We start from the raw sequence: 25603 nt of genomic DNA, 5'->3' as shown, positions 1-25603 counted from the left end.
GCCTTGTTTGGAAGCAGTAAAATTTAAGTTCTTTGAAACCCAGTTTCAATTCCTTTTTCCTTCCTTCCTTCCTTCCTTCCTTCCTTCCTTCCTTCCTTCCTCCCTCTCTTCCTTCCTTCCTTCCTTCCTTCCTTCCTTCCTTCCTTCCTTCCTTCGACAGGGTCTTGCTATGTTGCTCAGACTGGCCTCGAACTTATGGGCTCAATGGATCCTCTTTTCTCAGCCTCCCGACAATATTTAATTTGGCATATTTTATCTCTACAGCACAAGCTTTGGGGTTGGTTTTCTATTCTAAAATAAATGTTCCTTTTACTTACACACTCTTCCAATATAAGTTCTTGCCCTGTCAAACACTTTGATAATTTTTATATTTGTCATGCTTTATCAAATTACTCTTTAGAAAGATTATGCTAATACTATTTAGGCTCCTAGCAATGGATAAATATGTCTGAAGTGGTAATGGACTTCATATTTGTTTTTTTCCTAATGTAAATGAAGTATCATGTAGTTGTTTTAAATCTAATTTTAAAATGATAATGTATAAAAACAGTTTCCTCTTTTTTAAGATTGAACTTTTCTCTCTCCTTCTGTGTGAATTAGCAAACTATGGTCTGTGGGCCAGATCTCGCCAACTGATTGTTTCTAGAAATAAAGTTGTACTGGAACACAACTATGCTCATTTGTTGGCATATTGTCTAAGGCTGTTTTTTTGCACTACAGTGGCAGAATTGAGCATTTGGAACAGAACAAAGACTAAAATATTTGCTATAGGGTCCTTAACAGAAAAACATTTGCCACTCTCATCTCATCTCTTATCTCTCATCCACTCCTGCTTTACCACATTTTATTCTCTAGCAATGTCAAAGTATTTGTTCCCCTTGTATACTTCATGCTTCTGCTCTTCTCTTTCTGGGATTTTCAGTCCCCATTCTGCCAGGTAGATTCATCCTTTCTTGAGAGGTGCCCATGCTAAAGAGTCCCCTTTAATTCAGATTTACCATGTTACTTTTGTTAGAAGATAGTAGGTGTGTGAGAAATTAAAAACAAACAAACAAATAAACCCAATACCTGGGAAAGCACTTTGTAAAACTATAAGGCACTATATAAAAGTAATACCTTCTTCTAAAAATAATTCTAATAATACTTATTATATTTGGTAGCATCAGGGTCCACCTTTCTTTATACTTTATTTTGAACTACTTTCAAAGCACCCTAATTGATTCTTATGGAGTAAAGGTCCTGCCCTTTCTTATAATACTGTATTAAATACTATGGATACAGTGGAGTTCCTGGACTAATTATTTTGGCAGTTTTGGAAGTCAATTTGGATCAATTATATGAGTCTCATCAATTATTTAATAATCACTAAGGTGACTCAGAACATTAATCAACCAACCTTCTGCATGATCCTTCTGTTTGACTCAGAGAATAAAGGTTGGAATACTAGAGGAAACAATATATGAAATCTTGAGAAAATATGCTAAATCAAGGAGCCATACTCTTCTTTGGTTGAAGGTAATTATGCAAAATCAGACAAGATAATACCTTGGAAAGAGTTTCATTTATTCAGAGGGAAAAAAGAGATCCTAGGCTAAAACATATATGTTAATTCTGAAATGATGTGTGTGAAATCTTTGGGAATTCAGCTCACCCTTCCAAAGTGTCTTCTGGATCACTGATATGCACTATTACCTATCCTAACTGTAGCTTCTTAGTAATGGGTCTGAATTCCTTTCTCTGATGGCTCCCCTCTTTCTGTGGAAATCAAAATTATTTCAGAAAATATTATAAAAACCTGAAATACAATGTTGTATTATCTTCATACACAATTTGTTACTTTAAACAGTGATCTCTGGGGAGACCCAGGAAGGAGCATAGAGAATTCCATTTGCCTTGTGAAAAGTTAAATGTGTGTGTTGAAAGCAAAAGGCTCAGGTTCATATTACCCAGAGTGAGGAAGGGTAGGTTATGAATGATCATCGTCCCAGACACAAAAGCTTTTAGTTATAACTGCATTTCTGGAGAGGAGGGTGCTTCTCCTCCACCACTTCCATTAAGGAGCAACTACTTATTTTAGTGGTGCTTTTCTCTCAGGAAGTGCAATATGTAGTAAGAGCAGAAAAATAAGCAAAGGAGGAAATTTGATATTGATTTTCTTTTTCTTCTGTGAAATTACATGAAAGCTCAATGGTGTGTAGCAGTTACTTAGTCAATAAGCCTCCATTTGAGCCCACCTTGAAGTCCAATGCTCTCCCTATCCTTTCAAACTTCTTCTAGTGTTGTATTTGTTTGTTTTTAATTGTCTTTGGTGCTGAAATAACCATGAACCACAGTGAGGATTTTGCTAAAGGAAAAATTGTGAAGTATTCCCAGAAGACAAAGGTTGGCCCCTCCTTTTTGGTTAAAAAATCAACGACAAAAAAATCAAATCTGGTTGTATACAAAGTATATTCACACCGATTTGTGTCTACATACATGTACTTCAGATAATAGTGATCATCATGTTTCACCATCATTTCTAACCCCATGCCCCTTCCCTTCCCCTCCAACCCCTCTGCCCTATCTAGAGTTTGTCTATTCCTCCCATGATCTCTCTCCCTATCCCACTATGAGTCAGTCTTCTTATATCAAAGAAAGCATTTGGCATTCAGAGATATGAAAAATTGTGCTCTATATGCGTAACAAGAATTGTAATGCATTCCACTGTCATATATAAATAAAATCAAAAAAATCAAATCTGAAAATCTAAGGAAAAAAATTAATGAGTAAAAAGATTAGTAGGATTCCTTGTTGGAAAGCAGTTTTTCAATATTAGGGTATTGCTAGGTCTCCCTGAGTTTGAACTAACTGCAGATGAGACTAAGCGCAGTGTTTTCTCCTGTGGGGCCACAGGAAGGTCATTTATGGCAGCCTCACTGTTTATGTCTGCATACTTGCTGGTCATAATAATGCTAGCATTTCTTGAATGCTTATAGTGTGTAGGTGATATGCTAAGTATTTCTATGGTTTCTGTTCTATAGGGAAGCAATAAGTCGCCTGTGTGAAACTGTCCCTGGGACAAATGGAGCTGCTAAAAAGCGAAAGGTAAATATTGATGTGTTTTGTTTTACATTTCTCTAATTACAGCAAAGAAGGTATCAAAATTGTTGTTAGTTCATTCCACCACGTGACCCAAGGTCCAGCCTGGACTTATTCAATGGCACGATATCAAAGCTGCACCCAAAGTCGCTCTTGTCCCTCAGAATTTTCGAGCTCAGCGGACAGTGTCTGAAATGGTGACACCTTGCTTGGCAGAGTGGAGGAAGTGCCTGGGTTTCAGGGCAGAAACCCTGGTTCCCCGGCGGGTCTGCACTTGCTTTTGAGTATGATGTCTCTTCTCTCTGAGACACTGTGAAGTTAGGGAATTCAAACACATGACAGTTTGGGGCCTTCCAATTTCAATATTTTATACACATATGCATTTAAAAATGTTTTAGAATTTTATACTTCCTGGTAGAGATGAGTTAATAACACCTGGGTAGAAGGAGATTACCATGCTGAAAGAAAGCAAAAATTTTGATGTTAGACAGACCTGGATTGAAATCCTGCCTGTACCACCCAAGAACTATATGATCTTGGACAAGTCATTTTCTTCTTGGATCCTTGGTTTTCTTATCTATAAAATGAAAGAAAATAGTACTTTATAAGATCATGGAAACATTAAGTGAAGTGATACCTACAGAGTGTCCACCAGTGTCTGGCGAATATGAGACTTTCTATTTCAACATATTTTCTATTTGTATGTATTTCTATTTCTAGTATAATTGCTATTAATCTGTTAATCCTGAAATGCATAATTGCCTTGAAAAGTCTTAATTTAACAAAGAGGTGAAGTCTCTTTTTTAGATATGTATATGAATCATGGAATTGTGAACTGTTTAAGAGGAAAGGGATGTTTATTGATCTCGTTTTGCCAATTGCTAAATTGAGTCTGAGAGAAGAGATGATCATTGGGACAATTATGGCCAGAGCCACCTCTCAAAGCCAGGTCTCCTGATTCCTAGCTGAGTGATCTATTTCTATATCACCCTGCCTTATTTTTTTTGTTATCACTCTTCATCATTTTACATAGGGCTGAACCCAGTATCCCAGAGTGGCTCAAAGGAGCCATATATCATGGTAACCCCTGACAAATGGCCCTGGAATTCTATAAAGGACTCCCTATTATTGGCTTCTTTGACAGAACCCCTTGCTCCAAAGTAGCCACTAGACTCTTCCTTCTCCTCATCTCTGCTTCAACTGGATGATCTCAGTAAACAGGCTCATTCATTTAAGGTTTTCTTGTTTCAGGAGTACTCCCAAATAAAACAAACCTGGTTATTATCTCTCCAGAAAGTATACCTGTAAAGAAAAATAAATTCTTGAGTTAATTCCCCTTGATAACTAGCATTCTTAATATATACCAGGGAATCTTCCTGGAACTTCATTTTTGAAATGCTCTTCATTTCCAAAATTTTTACTGTGATAAAATACATATAACAAAATCTTTTATCTTAACCATTTTTAAGTGTATGGCTCAGTGGTATTGTTTTTCTAGTCTCCAGTTCTTTTCATCTCTGTTCTGATGTTTATTACTTTCTTCCTTCTGCTGACTTGGGGTTTAGTTTGTTCTTTTTTTCTAGTTCTTAAATTGTAAAGTTAGGTTTTTTAATTTGATATCTTTCTCCTCCTCCCCCTGCTCCTCCAATGTAAGGGTTTATAGCTTTAATTTTCCTCTTGGCACTGTTTTTGCTGTGTCCCTAGTTTTGCACGTATACTATGTTTTTATACTTTGTGAATCGTCACAGAAAACCTAAACAGGTGCTATTTCTTATCCTCATTTTACAGATGAGGAACCTGGGACCCAGAGAGGTTAAGTAACTTGCCCAGTGACCCAGAGTTGCCAGATTAAGCCCAGGCAGACTGGATTCAGGATCCATGTTCTTAACCACTGTGTTCTCTGCCTCTCTGGCCTTGCATATCTCCCCAGGTTAGGGAGTCAAAAACTAGTAAGGTCAACTAAATATGCTTAGGATCTGTTTTATTCCTTTAGGTCTGTGGAGTATTTCACCACAGGAAATTTGGAGGGCTGAGGTACTTATCCATTTGTGTGATATGATGAGTTTCTAAGTCTAAAAGTCAATGAATAACAAAAAAGTGTGTGTGGGGGGCGGGGTTCCTGAGAGACTGTGACATGGAGTCAGTCTGGTGTCAATACCAATAAGTTAATTAGTTTATATCAATTAAGGTCTCCCTATCTTAGAAGTTTTCTCATTTATAAAATATGATAAAAATCACTCCTCCCAGCCAGCCTCCACTTTCTTTGTGAAAGTTGGGAAGTATCCTAGTCTCACTTTCTGAGCCTCTTCTTTTTGTTCCCTTCTCCTCTTACTCCCTTAACTGCCTGTCTCCAGGCCAGGACCTGCACAATTTTCCCCCTCTTATCAAAGCAGAAACACTGTAGCAAAATTGCCAGAATTAATTTAAAACATGGTAGTCACAATCACTATAATCTGTTAGCATTTCCCTGGGTACTGTGCCTTTCCATGAACTTTATTACTGAATTTGATTCTTCCAAGAATCCCATGGCTAGAAGTAGAAGGACAGAATCAATGTTATTATTCCTGTTTTCTAAGTATAGAAACAAGGGGTTCAGGGAGTTTCCTAAGGTCCCCCAGCTAGTTAGTAGCACCCTTAAGTTCCCTTAACTAGTTAATAGTTTCCTAAGGTCCCCTGGCTAGGTGAATCCAAGTTGCCCTCCACCAGTCCTGTTTGTTTTCTATTCGGCTATATTTGCCTGAAATCTATGTGCTTTCTCTTCCATGGGTTATTGGAAAGTTTCTAAATAATTTCTAGTAAGTAATAATAATAATAATTATTATTAAATTATTTCTAAATAATTTCTAGTAATGGAATGAAATACTTTGACTCCCATACTCCTTTTCTTTTTTTTTTTTTTTGTAATGCTAGGGGTGGAACCCAGGGCTTCATGTGCACTAGACAAGTGCTATGCCACAGAGCTGTGTTCTCAGCTCTGTCTTCTATGCAATAAATACATTTGAGCATTTCTCTCAAGGTTAAGGTTATTGGGAGGGCAAAATTAAGATAATATACATAAATGATTTTTGTAAATAACAAAGTGCTTGTCAATTATGAGAGAGTATTATTATTTAATTTGAATTTAATAAAATTTTTTAACATTTAGCATGCAAAAGAAACTCAGAAGAAGCAAGGAAGTGGTTCACTCTCAAATATAATCATTTTGGGTAATAAAAACCCAAATATAATCACTTTGGATAACACAAAGTCCCTGGATTTATGGCTTATCTTGCCAAGCACTATACAAAGAGCAAAGAAAGTAAACCAAGAGTCAACTTTATGATGGAAGGATACCTGTTTTGGGGGGTATCTTAGTTACACCATCACCATATTTTAGAATGTACTTAGAATTGAAAATAAACTACATCAAATTTCAATGATGTATATTTAACAGTTTGATGTGGTTTCATAAGGATTCAAATAAAAGTAATATACAAGAAAAACTATGAAGAAACCAAAGTATGTATTAATTGATTGCTTCAAAGTATTGAACCAGCCTGGTGTGGTAGCACACAACTGTAATCCTAGTGGCTCTGGAGGTTAAGGCAAGAGGATCACGAGTTCAAAGCCAGCCTCAGCAGCTCAACGAGGCCCTGTCTCTAAATAAAATATGAAAAGGGGCTGGAGATGTGGCTCAGTGGTCAAGTGCCCCTGATTTCAATCCTTGGTACCAAAAAAAAAAAAAAAAAAAAGTATTGATCCATATGTTGAGGCAATCACTCATTTTCTATCCTTAACTGGCCCACTTTCCAGTAGAGGATTTCAAAACTTAATCCAAGATTCCATCAGAGTATATAAATCCTTCAAACTATCTTTGAGGATCTTGGAGTTGGAAGAACAATAGCAATAGCAATAATAGTGCTCATGCATGCAGCCAAGCACTATGCTAAATGCTCTCCATTTATTACCTAATTCAATCTACAACAGCTCTTATAAGGTGTAGCTTCTATTTTTTTTTTTTTTTACTTTTTATACAAAAGGATATTGAGGCTTAAAAAGGGTATTTCTTCAAGGTCATACAGCACTTCTGGTCATAAATGGCACTTCTGCTTGAGAAAATTGGCCAACCCATCCCAAAGAGATACCCTGTATTGGTACTTCTTTCTCTGCTTTATGACCCCAGGGCCTAGTATAAGTTATAATGAAAAGTCATTTCATCTCATTTGATACGTGTAAAGTGAAATAGAGAGGAAGAATATGGGCTTTGCCTCATTTTTAACATTTAAAAAACATTACCATTTATTCTATAACAAAATCCATAACTTGCAATGTTGTTTTGTTATTTTTAAAGCCCCCAGTTAAGTTCCTATCAACAGTTCTTGGCAAAAGTAACCTTCAGTTTTCGGGAATGAATATAAAACTGACCATCTCAACGTGCAGCCTCACACTGATGAATCTTGACAACCAACAGGTGAGACAATGAATATCATTTATAGTTTATATGTCATCTATTGTTTTGGAGAACTGGGGGGTAGAGGAAAATAAAGTGTCCAATAGAGTATGCCTATCATTTAACAAGGCATAAAGGAAAAAATCTGCCCAAGACTTATGTATATTTATATATGACAATAATTAGAATAGTAGTATTACTAAGCCATCATTTAGGCATTTAACTGCCTACATACTTGCTATTCTCTAATAAGCTTTGTATAAAGAACTAAGGTTCAAAGAACACAGTAAATACCATTTATTAACTAATATCCTTCATTTGGTCATTGATTATTCTCCACCAGCTCTCCCTAAAGGGAAAGCATTTCCATTATCAGAATTAATGAAGTGTGTATTGGACTGGGGTGCAGATGACAGACCAAGGAGAGGGGTGATGTCAGGGTTAATGTTGTAGCTAACAGAAATTTAAGCAAAAGACATTTTCTTTCAACTCCTGTGGTTGAAAGCTTTCTACAATTTTATTGTGTGAACTTATTTTCTCTCTTGATGATTTATGATACTACAATATGCCCAAGTTTTCATTATGAACCTCATTTCTCATAGAACAGCACTGCTGAAGCAAATATAAAAGATATATAGGTATGGCTAATTATGTACCTACACTAGGATATTCTTTTTGACTTGGTTTTAATTTTTAAGCTAAATTACTTGTATCAGGTTGTTTATATGTATTGGTATTTGATTTTTCTCTGTTATCTAATATATAGTGCACAGTTCAAGGTTCTTAATATTTAAGGTTTTACTCTATGGAATGCTCAAGGATTTGTGGAAGGCTTAATGTGCACTGGTAATGATAAAACACTAAGTTTAAGGTTATGTGAGGGTGAAATGATGGCTTTTCCATTTATTAGCAAGTCATCCTTCCACTGTGAGCTTCAGTTTTCCTCATCAGTGAACTGCAGAGCACAGTACCTATCATAGGGGATATATGTGTGTGTGTGTGTGTGTGTGTATGCAAAATGATGGAAAGTTTCTAAGTAATTTCTAATAATAATAATAATTAAATTATTTATATATAAATCCATATATATATACTTACATATATATATATATATATATATATATATATATATATATATATATATATAAAATTCTGAAGGATATTTCTGGGTATTTAGATAGGACTTTGAGATGTAGATCCTGCTTTTTTTTCCAAATGGGTCTAAAATTAATTCATAACTTTGCCTTTACATAATTCTATTTGCAAAGAATCATAACTACCAGTCACAATTATGGTCAGATATTAACTCCCAAGTAAGTTGAAGAAGGAGGAAGGAAAATTGAGGAATCTTTCTGAGATATCTGGGAGAGATGTGAAGAGAACAGAAAATGAAGTTGACAGGACTATCATAGGGTTTCTGAGAGCATGAATTTAACAATATCTCACAGGGCTAGAGGATTAAATGAGGTAATGGATGTAAATCATTTAGTACAGTGCCAGTCACACGGTATCTGGTATTGTTATTTACTCATTCCTTCTCAGAGACTTTTTTCATATATGTACTAAGTACTTACTGGGAAAAGCATAATACACAAAATCATAAAATTGTCAGTAATTTATAAGTACATGTTTTGAGGGCTGTTTTATTTTCTAAACTAAAAAATGGAATAAAATGCATTGCTGATGCATTAATATAAAATATCTTAGAGGAAAATACTTGATATGAAATAATTCAAAATAGCTTCCCATCTAGTTGGTTCTTGACTGATTGTCCAAGAGAGGTGATACCATTGGTATAATGATAGCATAACATTTTGTCCTGTACCAACCTGGAAGATGCAAATCATCTGGGTGGAAGATGAAACATTCATTAAGTCATTCATATGCTTTGACCTCAAGAGTTCTGTGGCTATAAAATTTAGTTTTAGTTTTCACCCTTGTATATGATAACCATAGAGGCTCAATGCTTTTAGTTATGATATGAATTTAGAAGCTCTTGAATTACCTCAGAATTTTGTAAGGCAGGAAGAACAGGAAAAGCTGGAAATATCATGGTGACGGCCTATGTGCAGAATTGAATGATCAGTTTTTAGAAATGTCCCTTTGAATAGTGCTTGAAAGGAATTGAATTTATGAAGAATAGAATTATTATTCATGTGATGGGCATAATTTATTTTCAGCCTCTACTTCTCCTTTACTATCTTATTCAATTCACAGCATCATTTTTTTTTCAGTCCAAACAAAGGTAGGAAGAATGGGCATGGGTAACTTCTACTACCAGTAGCTATAGCAAGGATGTATCTCTGAGAATAGCTCACATATTTTCTACACTGGTAATAGCATTAAGTGGGTTTGTGTTCAGCCTGCTGCTGGAGTGGGGACCAAAGTTAGGATCTCAATGATCTCAGACTCAGGGGCTGATATTGAGTTATTCTGCAGTGCTGGGAGATGACTAGTGGAAGAAGGTAGAGATGTACCAACATGAATGCTTCAATTCAAGAAACTTTATGTATCTCATGGGAAGGGCAACTAAAATGTTCATAGAATGAAGGCAGTAAAGAAGAGAGACCTTATAAATGTAGCATGAGAAAAGGATTTATTAATTAAATCTTTAAAGAAAGCTCTCCCTGGAAGTTCTAAGATAAATAAATAAAAAGAAATGCTAATGCCTCCCCACTCTTCTCAGCTTCTAAAGATACACTATGGAATGAAAACATAAAGAGGTTCAAGTTTATGGATATATGAATAGATGATAACACCTATTGTTTAGGTGGCTCCATTTATCTTCAGTCACTGAGATCATTAAGAATATAAACATTTACTCCTAGAAGATGTTTCATAGTGCTTCAGAAGCAGAAAATAAAATTGTATTAAACGTGTAATGTTTAAACAACTACCATATTTGGGGGTGAGAAAATACATTTTGGAAAGGCAAGTTATATGAGTTTATATATTCCTTGTTTTAAAATTTAAGCAACAGACTTTATTTTTTGTTTTTGTTTTTGGTACCAGGGGATTGCACCTTTGTACTCAACCACTGAGCCACATCCCCAGCCCTTTTTTGAAAAAATTTAGAGACAGGGTCTTCCTGAGTTGGTAAGTGCCTCACTATGTTGCTGAGGCTGGCTTTGAACTCTCAATCCTCCTGCCTCAGCCTCCTGAGCCGTTGGGATTACAGGCATGAGCCAACCACATCTGACAAGCAACAGTCTTTCTTGACATACTTTAATACAGTAGTTCTGCATTATCTGTGGGGGATAGTTCCAAGCTCCCAGTGCATGCCTGAAACCCCAGTGCAAACCAAACCCTATATATACTGTTTTGTTCTTAAGGTAGATCATAGCAACCTCAGAATAGGATTTTTTCTTTCTTTATTAAGTCAAAGACTTTCAACTTTTCACTTAAAGGAAGCACTATATGAATTCTCTTTGGCATATCCAAATTGCCTATCTTACTACTATTTTGTTTGTGGCATTAAGTAAAAGAAGGATTATTTGCACCAAGATACCATGATAGTGGATTCACTGATAATGAAAGGGCTAAGTTACTGTGGGGCAGGTAATGTATACAATGTGGATATGCTGGGTAAAGGATGATTGAGGTCCTGTATGGGATCAAGCAGGATAGCATGAAATTTCATCATGCTAATCAGAATGGTGTGCAGTAAAATTTTGAAAGACTTATTTCTAGAATTTTCCAGAAATTTTCAGACTGCAGTTGACCACAAGTAACGTAACTGAGGAAAGTGAAACTATAAATAAAGGAGACTATAATATTTTAGGACCTTAAACAAAAATGTGAGTCTCAGTAGTTCCCACTCCCATCAATTCTTGATTCATTTCTAAAACTGTCACTAACTCTAATAGCTATTAAATTGAGAAGAGTAATAAACAGATTTTTTTAAAGGTCATTGAGAAATAGATATATCATTTAGTCTCTACGAGAAAAAACAACTGCAAATATCTAGAGGGCAGCCAGGCAATGCAAACTGTCTGGGCACAAGAAAAAAATAGGGGTGCAAGCATAATGATAAATGGTGAGTGCTACTTGCCACTGTAATGGGGAGATGACACTGGAGAACCTGGCAAACAGAACACCTTTCCTAAAGGTGAATCAGATGTGTTTTGCAACAGAGGACTATTTAAGGGCTGGCATATATCCCACTTTGGGGAAAATAAAAATTGAAAACCTGTGTTTTTAGCTGCTATCTCTGAATTGAGATATTGGTCTTTCATTAAATTATTAGCATGAGCCAAACAAAATAGACCTGGGTGAGCCAATGTGGGACATCTGATGTAAGGAAACATAATACATATAGGGACACACATACACACAATCTGGAAAATAGACAATCCCAATCACACTCTGTATGTTTAAACTCCATTAAATTCTCTAATCTCACCCCAAATCCCCTCCCCCTTGCAAAATCAGAATACCCCAAAACTCCCTTCTTTTTTCCACTATATGAAGATATATATATGTGTGTGTGTGTGTAATATATATACATATATAATATATATCTTTTGTATGTGTATTTTATACATACATATAGATGCATTTAATCCTCACAATTTGTAAGGCACATCCAATTACTATTTTCAGTTTAGGACCCAACCAGAGAGATGAATTTACTGTTACTGAAGTAATTTAGTGGAGCCCAAATTTGAATCAGGCAGTCTGGTTCCATTTTGCGACCTTAACATTAAATATATATATATTTATTTATTTTCAGTAAATATGAACAACTATTTCAGTGGTCTCAGCTTGTGTGTTACTGAGGATTGAAGCCAGGGGCACCTTACCAGAGCAACATCCCCAGTTGTATTTTTCATTTTGGGACAGTTTACTAGTTGCTGAGGCTAGTTTCTAATTTGGAATCCTTCGTCCTCAGTTTCCTGAAGTCACTGGGATTATAGGCCTGTGCTACTGTTCTTGGTTCTTTTAAGAGCAACAAACCATCAGTTTCAGAGCCTAGGTCTTTCTCCCCAAGATGAACCTACAAATGCAACAGGAAGCCTGGTGTCCTGGCACATGTCCATAATCCCAGCAGCTCTGGGGGCTAAGACAGGAAGATTATGAGTTCAAAGCCAGGCTCAGCAGGTGCGAGGTGCCAAGCAACTCAGTGAGATCCTATCTAAAAATAAAATACAAAATAGGGCTGGGGATGTGGCTCAGCGGTTTAATGCCCCAGTTCAATCCCCAGTAACCGCCCCCCCCCCCAAAAAAAAAAGCAACGGGGAGTAGTTCCCTGCACCCCATCCCTTGCTCTGTACTCAGTCCCAGAAACAATTTCAACTTGTTTGTAGATTCTTTTTTGCGCCTGTCTTACTTATTGTGTTTATTGTACACTGGCATCCCTCCACCCCAAGTCCCAGACTCATCTGACTGTAGCTACAAGTTAGATGAGAAATTAATGGAAGACCCAAGGTATTGGGGAGGCAGTAAGATTAAGGACCAACATTTACCTCTTTTCTGTCTTTCCTCCATCTTTCCCTTCCCTTTCAACCAAGCCAATGTTTGATCTTGTCAGTCCTCTATTTTATTGGACTCCCCAACACCAAAAGACAGGATGGCTATCCCAGGGTTCTCTGGAAACCTAATGAAACAGAAGGAAGATGAGGGTCCTTCACTAAACTTCTAGCATTAACACTTTAATAATTCATTAAATTATTATGTGTGGATATGAGTAAATAACTGAATTCCTTTTTGCTTCTATTTCATTATACACAGTGTGCAAATAATGATAATATCTACCTCATTGTGATGCTGCACAGATTATATGAATCTCCATATGGAAAATATGTTAAAACACTAAGAATATCATTCAACACAATAAATCTTTACTCATGTTATTGTCATTTCCTAAGTATGTTTAAAATAATATATTAATGTAATTTTAAAATCACAAGGAAATAAACTGTTGTTTCCTGCAAAAAAAAAAAAAAAAGACAGGATGGCTATAAAGTAAGGATATGAGTGGTCCTATTACACTGAATCTGTATTTAACTGCCATCTGTGGAACCCTTTTATTGTTCATGGTAAGACCTGCTGGTATACTCATATTGCTTGGCATAGCCTTCTGACAACTTACTTGCATGGAACTTCTGGCTTTTGATAACCATGCAACATGCTCATTGATGACAGGTTTCCTTAGGTAGGCAAAATTTTATAGGTAGTAATTGTTTTATTTCCAGAAATTAATTTGTAAATTTGCAGATGGATAATTTCCTCTTAAAATACTGGCTGTTTAAACCACAAAGTGGGTGTAGTGATACATACAATAAAAAGTAGTGTACAAAGTACATATGCAATACTAATAGCCAAACAAAATACACAGAACAACAAATTTTATTATCTCCAATGCTGGTGCATAAGGAATAACAAGTTTAATTAGAGGAGGAGACAGAGGGAAACTTCAGATACTGAGGTGAATTTCTGAGCAGGTTTAAAACCTTCAAAGGTTGACAGCATAATTAATGTCCATACAGTCTTTTTAAAGTAGAGGGCTTTCCTTTCACTTGACAATTTTCACCAACAGTTGTTACAATACCAAGTTCAACTAAAGTCTTTCACCTGTCAAGTTAAACGAAAATCAGCAAGCAAAACAAAACTTCCCTAGTATATAAGGGTATTAGAAATAATTTGTCTTTTTGGTACTTTCACATACATTTCAATGTCAAAATTTGAAACTTTGTAAAAAGACATTTTTACTTTAAAAATCATGTCAATAGATTTTCCTGAATTAATAGATCACGGTTTTATAAATGATCAAAATACACGTACAAAATTTCAGATGCTCTTGGAAACACATTTTAAGATATAGTATATGTGATACATATATTTTAATTCACTTATCCTTTCGTAAATGAATACTCAATTCATCTTACACTCCAAATTTAGCCTTTGATAACCATGACTTGGCTAGATCACGAAGTAGAATTTTGAGTTTCTCAACAGGTTTTTCAGTCCAAATAACTTGTATGTTTTTTTGTTTTTCCCCTCTTAGAATTCGTATCAGTGGGCTCCTGTATTGGCAGTTTGTCTTGGTCATGATTTACTCTTGTAAAACCTTCTTTACAGACTAGATATCTTCCCCAGTGGAAGGAAAATAATCTTGATCAATAACAAAGTCAAAGCCATAGGTGTTTCAGGCCATTCTTGGAAAACAGATTTCAACAGTCTTAAGACCCCTTTTCTTTCATGATTCTTTGTCTTTTCACAACTGTGCAATCACTGTCCTATTGTCCTGTATTCTGAAAAACAAAAACCAATTTTTTTTCCCCGAATCAAGTTTTTCATTGCCACAGAACGTTTTGGAATGAACCCAAAGAACAGCGGAAAGTTGGGTCTCTCCTCAAGTAGTTTCCTCCTCTTATCTGCATTAAACTACTCTCTATCAATAATCTCATCACAACCGAGTTCTTCGGTTAGACGATTGACCACCATAAGTGAAAAAAGCTCTTCGATAAAAGCTAACTGATCAAACGGGGTCTTCTCATAATGCATCTGAAACCCGCCATCCAGGGCTGCCTCCCGTGCTCGGGATGTTCTCAGAAACATCTTGTTGGCTTCTTCAAGGGCGGCTGACACTCTGTAGCCAGCACCACTCAGCTGCTCCTCTTCGGGATAGTCGTAGTCGTCCTCCCAGTCATCAAATTCCTCGCCCTCATCCTCGCTCTGGAAGTCTGGGCCTGCGATCTGGCCCGGCTGTTCCCCAGGGTTGGGCCGGTTAGCCAGGCCGCGTTTCCCCTTTGGCGCCGCCATTGGCTGGGCCTCCTCCGCCTCCATTGGGCCTTCCTCCTCGAGCTGTGGCGGGGCCCCATTGCGGGAGGGGCTCAGGGATGGCTCCCGGTTCCCGCTGCCTACCTCCATCTGCGGAAGGTCACCCTCGCCAGGCATCACATCCATCTGTAGGTCATTGCACTCTTCATACAGCTCCGACAGCTCTGCCATTTCCGACATTGTTGAAACCGCTCAGTCTCCTGCAAAGCGCTTTCGGCAAAATAAGAGATGCGCGGACGAGCGATTGTGCGCGTGCGCAAACGCTGCGCGCTTGCGTAATCTCTTGCGCACGCGCGTTGCCCCAACGCCGAAGCACGATCGGCGCGCGAGTGGGGTGGGGGACGCTCGCGTTCCTCGGGGAATGTTAGCTGGGTGGGTTTTGATTTGACCGTTTCAACTCTGCCTTGAGACTGTATCCAAGAGCATCACGTAGTACTTCAGCTTATGATGCTGTGAACTGTAAAATACGTGGCCTCCGTAGCAGCACTTCAGACTCCCCCCCCTCTCCCCCCCTCTCCCTCCCCCCCTCTCCTCCCCCCTCTCCCTCCCCCCCTCTCCTCCCTCTCCCTCCCCCCTCTCCCCTCTCCCTCCCCCCCTCCTCCCCCTCCCTCCCCCTCTCCTCCCCCCTCCCCCCCCCCTCTCCCCCCCCTCTCCCTCCCCCCTCCCTCCCCCGCTCTTCCTCCCCCCTCTCCCTCCCCCGCTCTCCCTCCCCCTGGCAGTCGCATCAAGCTTTTAGTTTACCTTTAATCCATGCTCAAATGACTTGTGAATCCACGTCTCCAGGCCAGACAATATCCGCAACCACTGGGCAACATATTAACAAATGACCCAGGCTGCTTTTTAAATTTTTGTTATTTAAAAAAGTTAAATTCGCAAATAACGCTATTTTCTTTAAAAATTGTGAAGAAATGCTTGGTTCTATATCTTTTTCCAGGAGCTGACTTTCCACGATTATCAATTTGGTGCTTATTTTTTAAGAACCCCCCTCCCCGCCAACACACACTTATTTTGTATTTACATGAATCTCTATGTAACTTGTAGAAAAAAAAGGAGGTTTTGCTATTTTTTGTATGTATTTTAACCCGTCTTCCATTTAAAGGGAAAATAAGCCTCAACAATGTCATAAAGATTTAACTTTTTGTTTTTTTTTCTCATTTATGTAAATATACTGTAGTTGACCTTATCAGGGACGGATAATTTATGTGTGTGTGTTTTTTTTTTGATGTTATAAACAACGGATAAATGAACATCTACATGTGCCAATGTTTTTCTAGAATAAATACCTAGAAGTGGAAATGTGGAATCGTAGGGTATGTATATGTCGTTTTAAATATGTCAAATTGCTCTCTGAAGTTTCTCCACAAATTTAAGTTTAGCTACCTTCGTTTGAGACTATCCACAGCCTTTGCACACTTGATATTGTTGGACTTCAAGATATTATCAACTTAATGGTGGTATCTCGTCTTATTGTTCATGACATTATTTTATCTTAGAAGTTGGTTATCTTTCAGTATGATTCATTGAACATTTGTATTCCTTCTGTGAATTAACTGATCTTATTTGGGGTTTCTTTCATTTTCTTACTAAATCATGAGAATTCCTTATAAATTCTGCATGTGAATACTCTCTTTTCTCATTTTATAAGTACATTCTGTGACTCTTGTTGGTCTTGTTTAAGGGTCTTGTATAAACAGTTTTAAATTTAATCTTTATGTAATCAAATTTAAGTTTTTTTCTTTTTCTTCCTGACTTATATATGTCAGTAATGCGGTTTTGCTTTCTGATAAGGAAAATCTTGTTTTTGTTCTTTAAAAAATTGCCGTTAAAAAATTAGCTCTTCTTGCACATTTATTCTTCCTTTGAATATTAGAAGCAGCCCGAGTATGTCTTTTTATACTATATCTGCTATCTGATGAGGGAAATTTTGTGTACTTGTTATTTTAAAATTGCTTTAGCTGTTTTTCCACATTTATTCTTCCATATTAATTTAGAAGCAGCTTGAGAAGTTCTATTAATGACATTGGTAGCATTTTTATTAGAATTAGATGGAATTTATAGCTTAATTTAAGGGAAGAAAATTGACCTTTGTTATCTTTTCATCTATAAGATGATATGTATCTTTCTATTTATTCAAATCTTATACTCTTCAATAGAGTTTCTAAAAAGATTTACATGATTCTTATTAGTTTTATACTTAAGTATACCTTTTAAAAATGTTCCTCCCATTTTGCCCCCTGGATACAGTGTCTAATCAACTGTTGTTGATACATGATATTGACATTGATCTTTGTATATTGATTTTGTTTTACTGAAATATATAGAAAAGCAAATAAATAATGTATGTAATTCATCACAAAATGAACATATGTGTGTAATCACTACCCAGATCATTTGTACCATCCCAGTAAAATCACTTTACCCCCTTCCTGTGCTTCAGAAATAGCCACTGTCCTGACTGCAAACACAATAAGATAATTTTGCCTGGTTTTGAACTTAAATAAATTATATTATGCAGTATATATTCTTTGTGTTTGGCTTCTTTTGTTTAACAGACACATCATTGCTAAGTGGTAGCCTGTTGTTTGAATATCATAGGGATCATCATTGGAATTTTTTCCAGTTTAGAGCTATTTTAAACAGGGAATTTATTATCTTTCTTGAGGTTATCTTTTGTTGCACATATTTACTCAGTTCTGTTGGATATATGTGTAGGAGTAGAATAGATTGGTTATATATATGTAATTTTAATTCTGTCACTCAGTTCTGAAAACAGGATTAGTCATTAGTCTATAGTTGGTATTTTAATGAAACTTTAAACCTGTGTAACAAATAATCTCTGCAAATTGGTTATTTATTATACTAAGAATGCCAAACCAGCAAACAAACAGAATCTCAAGTAAAAGAGACAATCTTCTTGACTAATTAATGCAATTTACATGTTGAGTCTTACTTGACTTACTGGCAATCTTAATGTTCTTAGTGCATATCCACTTGATGGTAAATGACTGAAACCAAATTCAAACTATGCAAAAAACAATAAATAGAAACAAAAATATAAATGAAAGGGAGAAAATATATTGGTTAAAGTGATGGAACAAATGTTTCCACCAGACTTTTTTCTATCTCTGATTTTCTCCAGATGGAAAATTTGGACTCCAGCAGGCTTTTCCCATGTGGTAGCAAAAGATGATCCCCAGAAACTTTGGGCTTACACCGTCCTTAATGGCAGAGAGAGATGCATTTTCTCTTATCAGCCATCTCATTTCCTTTCAGAAAACATTGATTGGTTTTGCTATGTCTGATTGGATATACCTGAATCTTGTTCATCTAGGTAGGGAGGGGCAGTGAGATGGGCATGTCAAAACCACCTGACTCTAATGGTTTGAATTAGATTATTTGGGAGAGGAGTTGTGTGGTTCAGTGGCAGAACATGTGTTTAACATATGCAAGGTCTTGAGTTCAATTCCTAGTATCAAAAAGCAATAAAAAATGGATTATTATGGAATATGGTGGGGTGTTTTCCAAAGGAATGCTAAGAAGGTAAAAAACAGAATGGATACATGTATATCCATTACTGTTAGACTATACATAACTAGGAATAATAATTTATAGTATTGCATATGTTTGTTTATGTTTTTCAGATTATTGCAAATCATCATATGCAATCAATTTCATTTGCTTCTGGAGGGGATCCTGTAAGTATGGCTTCATAAGTTATTTTTACAAGTTAAAAGAACTTTCTTGTAAAGCCTATCAGTCACTATATGTCTTTTCCAATACCTTTTTATATTTTGAATAGCTACATGTAACAAGTAATACAAATTTGGCTTGGGCAAAATATTTTCTGTTACAGAATATAAAAATATTTGGATTAGTAGATGAGCTAACAGTACTTCATTGTATTATTAGCCATGAAGTTGTCATCTGGTAAGCTTCTTGTTGATAGCATCCAAGACTATGAAAAGCAAGTATGTCTATTTGTGTTGCCAATCTGCTCTCAGAATTCTTCTCAACACAAAGTTCTAGGCAGGCTACTAATTAACTGGACTTGGTATATGTGAAGCCTGTTTGCCATCCTGGCCATCAACTAAGGCTTAATCTAGAATGGTTTTGCAAAAACCCATGGAGAAAAATCTTAGCTGGTCAGAGAACTTATAATTATGTTCTATCAAGAAACCATGTAGGGCTGGGGATATAGCTCAGTCGGTACAGTGCTTGCCTCACATGCACAAGGCCCTGGGTTCAATCCCTAGCAACACACACACACACACACACACACACAAAATGTGGGGCTCATTTCCTACAAATTATGCTTAATTCTCTCTCCAAGCCTACTTTGTGGATTGGAGTGTCATTCCTTCACTCCCTCCTGCACTGTTACTGGACCTAGAGTCTTTGAATAGGGGCATTGAAGTTATGGAGTATGTGACTGAACAAGGAACAAACCTTTAAACAAATGTTTAAACTGAAAACATTTGGAAGGTTAAAACAGCGCAAAGTATTACCTAAATAATGAACATTGATAACATCCAGAAAACTAATGGAGAATACAAATAGACAACAAATACTTTGCAGAGGAGATAATACATTCTGGGTGGGTAAGAATATAGTATTATTAAATATTATATCTTTGAGAAATGAGCCAATTAAATGCAGTTTAACAGTTGATTTTTATTTATCCATTCCATTCAGTTTCTTACCCCTCCCTTTTTATTTAAACCAGAGATTGAAGCCAGGGGCACTTAACCACTGAGCCATATCCCAAGCTCTTTTTATTTGTTTTGAGACAGTCTTGCTAAGTTGCTTTGGGCCTCGATAAGTTGCTGAGGCTGGCTTTGAACTGGTTATCCTCCTGCCTCAGCCTCCTGAGCTGCTGGGATTACACACAGGTGCCACCACACCTGGCTCAGTTTCTCGCTTTTAACTGAGGAATAAAACTTAGAGTCATATATGATGAGCCATAAAACCTGGAAACCCAAGATAGCTATGAAAGGGTAGTTAAAAAATAAAACAATACCTAAATATGTCAGATGTTATCACTTCAATATTTTGAATTTGTTTAAACTCTGTGATAGATATGTAAAGTTTGGAAGTTACTGTAGGTAGATCATTGATTGATTTACTGGTTACTGAAGTATTTGAGCAGGTTCTTCCACTTTGTTGTTTATGTAACATTCTTTTGTGTAAAGTATATAGCTAAGTGCCATTTAAATTAATCCATTAAAAAATATTCAGAATTACTTTTCTTCGCTTTGGCTACCAGTGACTCAAAAGTATTTAAGCATATAAACCAAGACAATCTGCCTTCGAATTTCTTTGAAGCATATAAAAGAAAAACAGCCTTTATAAGATTATTATTTATTTGTTTATTATTTTTTTAGATATGCAATTTTTCCTTTTAGGCTTCACTGCTTCCTTACTTTTGGGTGCATTTATTTTCAAATGACTATATTAATTCCATGATGATACCAAATATAAATGAACCAAATTTTAAGAGCTCCCCCCACCACCCTGCCAGATGCCATGGGTGGCTAATTATTAGCAAACAGAGGGCATGCAAGATGGCTGGTGCTTCACAGCTGCTATGTGAGCCCAGAAGTAGCTCTGGACTTTGATTTACCCAGCCTTTTAATCTATCCTCAGACATGACATGAAGGGTTGTACAACAGAGATGGCTCAGTGAATCCAAACTGAAAACCACCAGCATGAGCTCCTTTCTTTAACCTATTATAGCTTGGTCATCCATGAAGGAACTCATACTTTTCTTGTGTCTTGTGTTCTGTAAGTGTAACGTGAAAAATAACTATTAGTGTTTGGTCTAATATACCCTTTTCAAGTTTTAAGGGTTGCTATCATTTTAGGATTAGTGTGTAAACCCTCATTTATACTCAGGTGTGCCCTGCATGATTTCTGTTCTTGTTCTCCAGAATCTTAAGGCTTTTCATCTATTCTGTATGTGCCTTTGTTCTTTAGTTCTTTTTTTAAGTATATTTGTTAGTTATTTATGGATCTTAAATTTATTTATTTATTTATATGTGGTGCTGAGAATTAAACCCAGTGCCTTACATATGCTGGGCAAGTGCTCTACCACTCAGCCACAACCCCAGCCCTTCTTTACTTCTTTAAATTCACCAAAGCACTGTCTGTACCAAAAACAAACAGCAAAAAATCTCTAGCACACTGTGAAAAAACGTGTACCTGTTGAATTGAGTGGAATCCTTATCCTCTCTGTGGCTGTAGAGAAAGCTTATTGATTCAGATTTAAATAGTAATATGGATCCATCCTAAGCATCAGCACTAACAAACCCCCACTGAAGTTTTACCCTTATGTCTCAGAGACAGTGTGGTGTAGTGCTAGGTGTTGGAATCAGGTTACTTGATTTATTTAACCTAAGGTTCAGGGTCCTTGGCCGTATGATTGGGAATGATCCCTATTGCCTCACAGTGTTGCAAAACTTCAGTGAAATATATGTAAAATGCTAGCACAGTGCCTGGCACATAGTCACAAAGGTAACTATTACTGACACATGTCCATAATTGTTTTAGGATTCTCAGAGCTAACTGGGTCCAAGAGGTAGGAAGCTGAGTTATACTTATAACTCAGCTTATAACCCTGTGGTCTAATATAGCCATTTTCTTTCTACCAGATTTTCTCCAAGTTTCAAAAATACTGAGTGTTCTTCCTTGCCTGTGGCCTTTGTTCACTCTTATATTTTCTGTCCTCCAAAAAAAGGTTTATTTTTCTTCTATCAGCTCTGAATGGAAATGCTTCTAAGCCTTATGTGCTTTCTACATTTAAAAAATTCATTGCGAGTATGTCAAAAATTAAATACATTTTAAAATATTTTCTGTGCTATTTGTGTTATTCTTTTGAACATTCTTCAAATTCTCCTAGATGTTTGTGCTCACAGGATTTTAAAGTTATTACAATGTTGAGGACTGTTTTGAAGATGAGGAAAACTGAGGTCTGGAGAGGTCCCATGACCTCTTTCCCATCAATTGCACCAGACAACATTGCTGGCATCGTGCCACTTCTTCAACTTAATGAGAGTGTCTTCAGCAGTTTTTATTCTTCTAAGTTAATATAAAACAAAGCTCATATATACAACCTCATTTACTTAGAATATATTTCAAATCTTTTTTTTCTTTTTGCATGAGAAATTTATTTAGGTGTATATTATTTTTAAAAATAACCCAAGACGAGTTATGCTGACCCTGCTATCTACTTCCTGTATGAATCACTGTGAGTTATTAAGTGATTGTCCTTGAGGGCATTACAAACATGGATTTTTATTTCCTGCCAGTTGATTGCATCTTTCCTCTAGAGAGTCATACTTTTAATCTGCAAAGGGCATTGTACGTATTTTTTTTCCAAGAATAGAGATAACAAAAAGCATCTTTAATTATTAAAATCTTACCATTCATCAGGTTACTGTTTTCAGTAAAAGCTGGAATTGTGAAGTAGCTTTTTCTGTGTGTTTATTTTTACAGTTGGTAGCACATGTCTTTTTGAACTTAAGTTTTTCATGCGTTCTCTTTTTTTAAAAAAGATTTTTGTCTATGTATTGATCAAATAAATATATTGTATTCTTGTTTTATTATTCCTTAAGTGTTAGCTGCATACATGCAAGCTAACAGACACAAAACTCAACATGTCTTTTAATCTGTTTATTTTCTGATGTACATCATATCTATTTGGACAACAGAGAAATCACAATGCTACATCCTCATTTATGACACCTTTGTGATTGAATAATCCCTAATATTTCAATTTTCAACATAGGAGTTATAGCACCCAGATATTTTCAATGAATATGTCCTAACATAACACCTATCTGAATTCTTTTTTTATTCTTAATGACATAATCTGCCTCTAAATTTTTAATCTTCAAGTTCTTTCCCCAAGGGACAGAGAATATGGGCTCCATAATTGTTAAATTGTGTAGTATATATTGTAGTCCCTCCTGCAATGCTTTTTTTTTTCTTGAAATAAAAACATTCATATTTAAGTCCTTGCTTCAGTATCATGTCCTAAATGTACTCTTATCTTTTGATGGTACAATTCATTAACTTAAAATGTAATCCTTTTTTTTTTCACTGTTGAACTTTGAAGTTTAATGATGGGCCTTATGTAACCATAAACAATGAGCTAAAAGTTGAGTCCAGATGCAGTTATATCTAGATGTGCAGGCACTTCAAATATATGTATGCAGCATATCATTTAAATAAAGTAGAAAAACTGTTACGGTGTTCTTCACATGATATAGAAGAGGACATACAATTTAATAGCTTTTTTTCTTTGAATATATTTTGTCCATTTTTCTTCATGTTGTATATATATATGTCAAATTGCTTATATTGTCCAATATTCTTTTCCTTTCCACATACAGTACATGCCTAAAATCAATCTATAATCTATACAATAATAGGCTATTATATCTATTTTTCTCTAAAATAAAAAAATTATTTCTTAAAAAAATGTTTCCCATTAAAATGTAATCTTTTCCCCCCTTTTTTATAGGATACTACAGACTATGTTGCCTATGTAGCTAAAGACCCAGTTAATCAACGAGGTAAGGAAAGCATTTTCTAAATTTTGTTGAGAGCTGTTATATACCATCTTTAAAAAGTAAAAGGCAGTTATTTTAATATGCAGAGTTATGAGTATCACTAGAGTGCTATATTGTATTTTAGGAATATTATGTATTTAAGTTGGAAATAAATAACTTTGCTAGCAAAGTAGAAAAAAATATGTAGGTAGGATTTAAATCTTTGTCACTGAGAGATCCACAAACTAAAAATTTAAACTATAACTAAAACCATAAACTATGTGTATACTCAAAAGGGAAGCTGTTTTGGTTATGATTGCATGAGCTGGATGCATGTCCCCAGTGGGCAAGTAAAATACACATAAGACCCAAGCCATTGAAGTTATCAGCCTGCATTGGCGTTGATGTGTGTGTGTGTGTGTGTGTGTGTGTAAGTGCATGTGTGTATATGTGCATGTGTGTTGAGCCTGTGTACTTGCTATTCAGGAGTCTGGAATGTCACTTTTATTTTTCATAAAGAGACCTTTGACTGATAGTACCTCCTACTTCCAGTAGCACATCTTACTCTGGTGCATTATAACACTTTATTTCTCTTCTTAATACCCATATTTTTATTATCTTATTTACTCATGGCACTTGTTTATATGCTATGAGGCTAAAATTCTTATGAGGGCAGAAATCTATTTCTCTTACTCATTCTTGTTCCCAAGTACTCATCACAATGCCTAGTATATAGGTGATGCACAAAAACTGTTTTGTTGATTGAGCGAATGGAAGAGTTGATTGGATCTCTCATTCTGGGACTTTATCGAGGTTGCTTAAGAAACTCATTATCCAGCCATACTGTGGTTTAAGGGCCTGAAGTTCCTCATGTAGTTGGACATTGCTGGACAGATGTGGTTAGCATTGTTTCTCATTCCTAACTCTAGGACATTTAGCCTCCTCTTAGAGATGAGATTAGGTCAGTTCTCCTCCTTAACTAAAACCTATTAGTTAAGGAACCTTTGCCACCCCAGGAATGGTGTTTGCTCCAAACCACATAGTAAGTGAATATGGAATAGGATTTGGAAATTTTTTAAAAGAGCTCTAAGTCACAGTGGTGGAAATACATATGGCATGCTAGGGGGCAAATGAGTAGAATATACTAAACTACAGAATGTATGTGAAAGAAGAAAAAAAAAAACAAAGTCTAAGAAGTATCCAGAGGGCATAAAGAAAAGAGCTAATATATAGGGACTTAATCCTGTGAAGAAATGGGTAGATGTGCTGTTTGTTAAAGCAGAGCTTTATAAAGAATGGTTTGGCAACAGGCTGAATTAGGTGAATTCAAGGAAAAACTTGAAGCAGGGAGATCCATTTGGAAGTAATTATGATTGTCAGAAGTGAAATGATGAGAATCAGCTGCTGGCACAGAACTTGACACACAGTAGATGTTCAGTAAATGCTTGCCAAAAGAACATGGCAAAAAATGAAGAGGAAAGAAATAGACGAAAAACACTACAAAATATTCCATTACAATCAAACCACACTAAGGTAAATAATGAAGAATGGTTAATGGTCAAAGGGTGGGCAGAAGAGACAGGAACAATATGGTGTAGTAACAGCATGGCAAAGGATTCCAGCAAAGAGCAACTTCTTTTAATCCTGCCTAGAGAATAATGGCTTGTTATATTTATATTTGGAAAGACCTCTGAACAAGAAGCTTTTTTTTCTCTTTTCCTAACATGAAAAGAACAGGATGAAAGGAAAAAAAATATGTCAGGAA

At 36.1% G+C, this 25603-nt stretch overlaps 2 protein-coding genes across 2 annotated transcripts in view; one reads left to right on the top strand and one right to left on the bottom strand.

Annotated features, from left to right (window-relative positions):
• Window positions 1–25603, top strand: part of Shc4 (SHC adaptor protein 4) — a 140887-nt gene that overhangs the window by 60980 nt on the left and 54304 nt on the right. The window contains exons 3-6 of the mRNA XM_046460733.2: window positions 3021–3084; window positions 7409–7528; window positions 18931–18984; window positions 23811–23862. Coding sequence (XP_046316689.2) covers window positions 3021–3084; window positions 7409–7528; window positions 18931–18984; window positions 23811–23862 — 290 coding nt within the window. The remainder of the gene's footprint in view (window positions 1–3020; window positions 3085–7408; window positions 7529–18930; window positions 18985–23810; window positions 23863–25603) is intronic.
• Eid1 (EP300 interacting inhibitor of differentiation 1) lies at window positions 13838–15546 on the bottom strand. Its single transcript, XM_046461310.2, has one exon. It carries the CDS (start codon window positions 15467–15469, stop codon window positions 14894–14896), a length of 576 nt encoding a protein of 191 aa, XP_046317266.1. The 5' UTR covers window positions 15470–15546; the 3' UTR covers window positions 13838–14893.

This window comes from Marmota monax, unplaced genomic scaffold (assembly GCF_021218885.2).
Source record: "Marmota monax isolate L192 unplaced genomic scaffold, Marmota_monax_Labrador192_F-V1.1 WCK01_AAM20220418_F8-fsc00001, whole genome shotgun sequence".
In the NCBI taxonomy this organism is placed as follows: domain Eukaryota; kingdom Metazoa; phylum Chordata; class Mammalia; order Rodentia; family Sciuridae; genus Marmota; species Marmota monax.
The sequence above is the reverse complement of the archived record's forward strand: the minus strand, read 5'-3'. Positions and strand labels throughout refer to the sequence as shown.